This window comes from Perna viridis, chromosome 1, assembly GCF_037379345.1.
Source record: "Perna viridis isolate PV_CMFRI_1.1 ecotype Kerala chromosome 1, ASM3737934v1, whole genome shotgun sequence".
Taxonomy (NCBI): Eukaryota; Metazoa; Mollusca; class Bivalvia; order Mytilida; family Mytilidae; genus Perna; species Perna viridis.
In genome coordinates, this window is record NC_142445.1 from 69,318,998 (window position 1) to 69,324,300 (window position 5,303).

At 33.8% G+C, this 5,303-nt stretch overlaps 1 protein-coding gene across 1 annotated transcript; it reads right to left on the minus strand.

Annotated features, from left to right (window-relative positions):
* Positions 1-530: 530 nt before the first annotated feature.
* On the minus strand, positions 531-2,664 carry LOC148630158 (uncharacterized). The gene has a single exon (XM_088562013.1). The coding sequence runs from the start codon at positions 2,238-2,240 to the stop codon at positions 1,131-1,133; it is 1,110 nt and encodes a 369-aa protein (XP_088418139.1). The 5' UTR covers positions 2,241-2,664; the 3' UTR covers positions 531-1,130.
* Between the last annotated feature and the right edge of the window lie 2,639 nt (positions 2,665-5,303).

Sequence of the window (5,303 nt, forward strand, 5' to 3'; positions counted from 1 at the left end):
ATAAAAATATTAGATATTTATAGTGTTGTATTGACCGGTCATTACTATCAACCATTAATAATCATGTTTATACAGCGAAATTGCTATCAAAACAATTCTTGAATGTCCATCAATTGTAATTCCTATTGTCCCATCCTTATTCTTCATTGTCCCACAAAAAATCTTGCCTGTTCTACCTGTGATTTTCAAATGTGAGACAACCAGGAATACACCGTGGTATAGAACATTTGGTTGTAACATCTATATTTGAGTTACGTAGTTAAATTCTACGGTGTTATGCTGTTCGATTCTAAATGCTTGCTTTTGGTTCCTAATTCTGAAAGTTGGAGCAATAGCTACAAAAACTATTACTAACCTTCCTTTTATAATTTGATCCACCAATTCATGTGCAAGTTATCGCAAGAAAACTGTCTGTGAACGACGACGACAGAACCTATGCCGTTTACGCATAAAGAATATTGGCTTTTTATTGGTACTAAATGACCAGCCTGAACAATTAGCGAGGCATAAAGATCAAGACAACAGCAACAGTGAAAATACTTTCTTTATTTATTTGTACATGTATTTGTTGATAACCCAATGTCGTTTATTTCTCCAGATATGTAGGCATACATGTACTATAGGAACACATGTTACAACCTCTGACTGGTTTAAAAAGGCGTGCTGTAATATGATAGCATACATGTACAGCGAATGAAATATAGGAACTAAAAAAATGCCTCTATATCATGAATTCGTTTTGTATTGTTCCCACTGTCTACTGTAATTACAAACGAGCTTTCTTTCAGTGTAATTATTGAACCACTTCCACCCTAAACATAAAATTACAACTTTAAAACAACATAATAATAGAAATAGAAATAAACAGCATTGTAATTATTTAAATCAGTAAGAAAATGTTAAGCTATCCGGATAAAAAGTAATTGAGTGTATCAAACATAAAATAGCGGCATCCCTCTTTTTAGGAAAGTATAATTGTCACTAACACAGAAGGAAATCTTTGGCATGTATGTCTTGTAAACTGTTTAAACTTGAACGTAATTGTTAAAAAATCAAAAGCGATAAAAGCGAAGGGAATGATGAAAAGATTAATCTGTCATAGTGAATCAAACGATCCGAAATAATCATACTCAATTTTTACATGAGCTTGGAACGATGGTTTCTAAATTGTTTACCCATATTTTACACTTCCGACTTGCTCCCATAGGTTGCTTATTAAGTTCCGTAAGAAAATTTGGAAATGTTAAATTTTTGATGCGCTTCTTTTGTTGCGGTTGTGTTATATACTTGGGGTATAACGGTAGTGTCTGAAAAATACAAACATCTCTCCTTTTAGATGATCTTGACACATCCTTAACATCTGAAATATCTGATATTGAGGGAGACGTCGAACCAATACACTCCTCGTCGCTAGAAGTTATTTCCATTTTATCATTATGTTGTCTAAAAGGATCTAATATCTTGTCAACCCTGTTCATAAAAATAACTGTTTTCTCTTTCTGGAGCAAGTTTGGTTCACGGATAAATGTGTTCTGTTTAGATTCTGATTCCAGCTCGGGCCACTGTTCTAGGCCTGGATTAATATTGACCATTCCATTTCTAGACATGAAGTTCGTATGAACCTTACTCTGCCTTTCCTTATGATGATTGACACGGCTCATAGGTTTGAAATGTTTTGGCATCGGTTTAACTACGTGCTTAACACTATCCCGAAAACGAAAAGGCTCATAGTGGGGAGTCATGTCATTATTTGTTAAAGTCACCTTTTCATCAAGTGGGTGAATTCCAGAACCCCATTTGTTAAAGATGGCAGTGGGTTCAGTTACTTTGTCAGCGCATCCATTCCGGAAATAAGTCGACTGATTCTTATTGTCATTAATTACGTTTTGTCTTGGAACTGATGAATCAGAATGGAAAAAGCCTTCGTGTAAGATTCGATCAGAACCTCGAGGTCTTTCCGAATGAATTCTATTGTTTTCGAAGTCGGGTTTAAACATCAAATGTCTGTTTTTAGATTTATGTTGCTGCGAATCCGTCAATGGACGAATAGACACTAGTTGGCGTTGACCCGCGCTGTTATGTGGCGTGTTTTTATTCCATTGTCGTTCTGCTAAACTATCTAGTTTTTGGAAGTATGCCTGTCCACGTCGGATGTCTGCTAGTCTTCTATTCCTGGCTTGGATTTGCTGAAAAGTTGGTTTCGAATCCATTCGAACGCCTCCTATATTTTCCGTTAACATATTTATAGTGTAAATCACTAAAACCTCTCTCACATAGGATACATATAGTACAGTAAGTCCTTATCAAAGATAAAAAGGTTTTCCTATTGAAGAAACAACTCTCAGTGTAGACATCCCCAAGAGTGGTAAATCCTTCTATCCTAAATAAATAATTACAATCAATATTCAAAATATTGGATAAAATTGTGAACCCGATAGCCGCTATCAACAAATTACGATAGACCCAATTCAAACACTGAAAGGTGTATTGCCTTCCCTGGTATTTAACAGTCCTATTATAACTATTCCGGATCAAGTGAATAACAATTTGTACAAATAGTTAAAACGACACTTTCAACCAAAGGTGTAAGTTAAAGTTGATTGAAATCTTCAAGTTAAATACACGAAAACTTTAACAAGATCTATGACCTTAAGACTGTAACAGATATAAACTGAGACGGAAACTTCTCAATCAAACAACGACAACACCACCAATACCTACATATTTTTGGAGTACATTATACAATTGTATAAATGCAAATAAAAATGGACTTAGTAAATGTCAAAACGTCAATTCCACCGAATTACCGTTGATTTAATCCAACAGGGAATGGTTTAATCTAATAATCTGCTACACCATTAACCCGCCCCAATAAACACATGGTGGGAAGGATAAAGGGAACATATAGATATTAAAGAGAGTACTTTCGTCATAGAACATTCGATTTCAATAAACTACTCTTAGGTGATACTGAGCAAAGCATGTATTGAAAGGTAATCCAGTAAGAATTCATCTATGAATGGCATCTGGAAATATCTGGGAATAAGACTGCTGTGCAAGACAGAAAGAGCCTAGTACGACTTGAACACGGAGCATTAAATCAATATAAACTATGTACGTCTTTCCTACTTCACATTCCTTCTTTTATACACAATTCATGACAAAAATACCATTTACGCATATTCACGTCAGTTTTATTGAAAAGATATGTGGTCATGTGATTTCTGGGTCCACATCCATTGTCTTTGTTATCGGTATTTTGAAGAAAAAAAAAACATTTGAAAATAAAACCAAAAAACAAAAAAGATTTTTCCAAATGATCACAATTTATAAAACCAGTAAATCCCTTTCACTTATTAGATCTTGGATACAGGATTGACCAGGTCCTCACAAAATTAAATTTAAACAAACCAAAACTTAATTTTAAAATGTTCTAGTGTGCACTTCACATTTTAGCCTTAGTATTCTATATAGAACTGTTATATCATCTGGGATTATAAGTAAATGTCAACAATCTAAACTACTGTTCAATGTGAAATAAATTTCAAAGTAGGATTAAAAAAATTTTAACTTTAAGACATTTAAACAATCGATTTCATTTCCATTTGTACTATCAATAAATCTAGCATCATATTGATAAGATGTCAGTTGCTATGAAATCAATGATCAAATTCTAGTTTAATGGGTTGAATTTGTATGTAAAAATTTTATAGGCACGAAACTGGGGAAACTCGAGAGTACAAATATGTTTCTTGTTATGTCATAAATATCAGGGACGGTTTACTTAACCCAATAATTTGTAAAAATATTGAAATAAGTTAAAAGTTGGATGTTTGATCAGTGAGATAAACACAAAAACCAGACTTGGAAATAAATGTACATAATGATTATAAACGAAAGAGATGAGAAACAATCGCTCACACAGTTAATATGAATTATAGTATGTGAAACTTGAATAAAAATGCTCTGTGGGTGCAGCACAATATGACCTAAGTGGTCAAATACTGAACACTGGGGCTGGTAATGACACTCAAAACAAGCATGTTACAACTTGGATATAAGTTTCTGACACAGAATGCAATTGTTCATAGAACTTGGATATTCACCTTCACGGAACGAAATCAAAAATTCTTTTTAACAATAATAAAGAATATCAAAGACCCCTTATAAAGTTTAGATTTCAAATTTGATGTCACAGACGTTTGCCTACATTTGAGAATTCTAAACATAAAGTATTACAAGTAAGCGACACCCTCTTCCCATTTTTATAATACCCAATTTTCCTTAGTGCATCAGAATACTTTCCAATTATGAATAACACAAAAATATGTTTTGACTTTTTATGTATAAAAACCAGACAATCAAAGAATTTCAGAGATCCATTTACTTTTAATCAACTTATTGTTCATGAGGAAAATGCTTGTTTTTTTACCCCTTCTTCAAAAATGATACAAGTCAAGACCCTGAAAATCAATCCCAGTCATCCTATTATGGTATGACATCTTCTGTGAGACATCTCTACAAATATATTAAATTCATTGTTCAGACGCCAAATGTCTCTAAATGACCACAATCATGATAAGGATGACAAAATGATACCAATATATGACTGCAAATTGTTGTATACTTAACATCACTGGTACAATTCTTTGTATTGAGGTAACTATTCAGTACCTGAAATTTTAAATATTGGTGCATGTGTGATAAATCAAACAAGGTAAAATATACCAATAACATTTCAATTTGTTCAACATCAATCGAAGACAATTGGGCAGTTCAATTGATGAAGGTGATCCTTATACCCCAACTTTTGTCTTATCTGTACATCAATGAAGCCTCAGGTGTAGTTATAGGGAATCTGTAGTCAATGTAGCCTCAGGTGTAGTTACCGGTATAGGGAATCTGTAGTCAATGTAGCCTCAGGTGTAGTTACCGTTATAGGGAATCTGTAGTCAATGTAGCCTCAGATGTAGTAATAGGGAATCTGTAGTCAATGTAACCTCAGGTGTAGTTACCGGTATAGGGAATCTGTAGTCAATGTAGCCTCAGATGTAGTTATAGGGAATCTGTAGTCAATGTAGCCTCAGGTGTAGTTACCGGTATAGGGAATCTGTAGTCAATGTAGCCTCAGGTGTAGTTATAGGGAATCTGTACATCAATGTAGCCTCAGGTGTAGTTACAGGGAAAGTGAGAATTAGAGAAGATATAGATTAAATCTAAATTAAGAAAGCATAACATTCAACTCCACGTTGAATCTTTGTACTTAAATACGCTGTCTCTGTAGAGTAATGAACATTATTGTG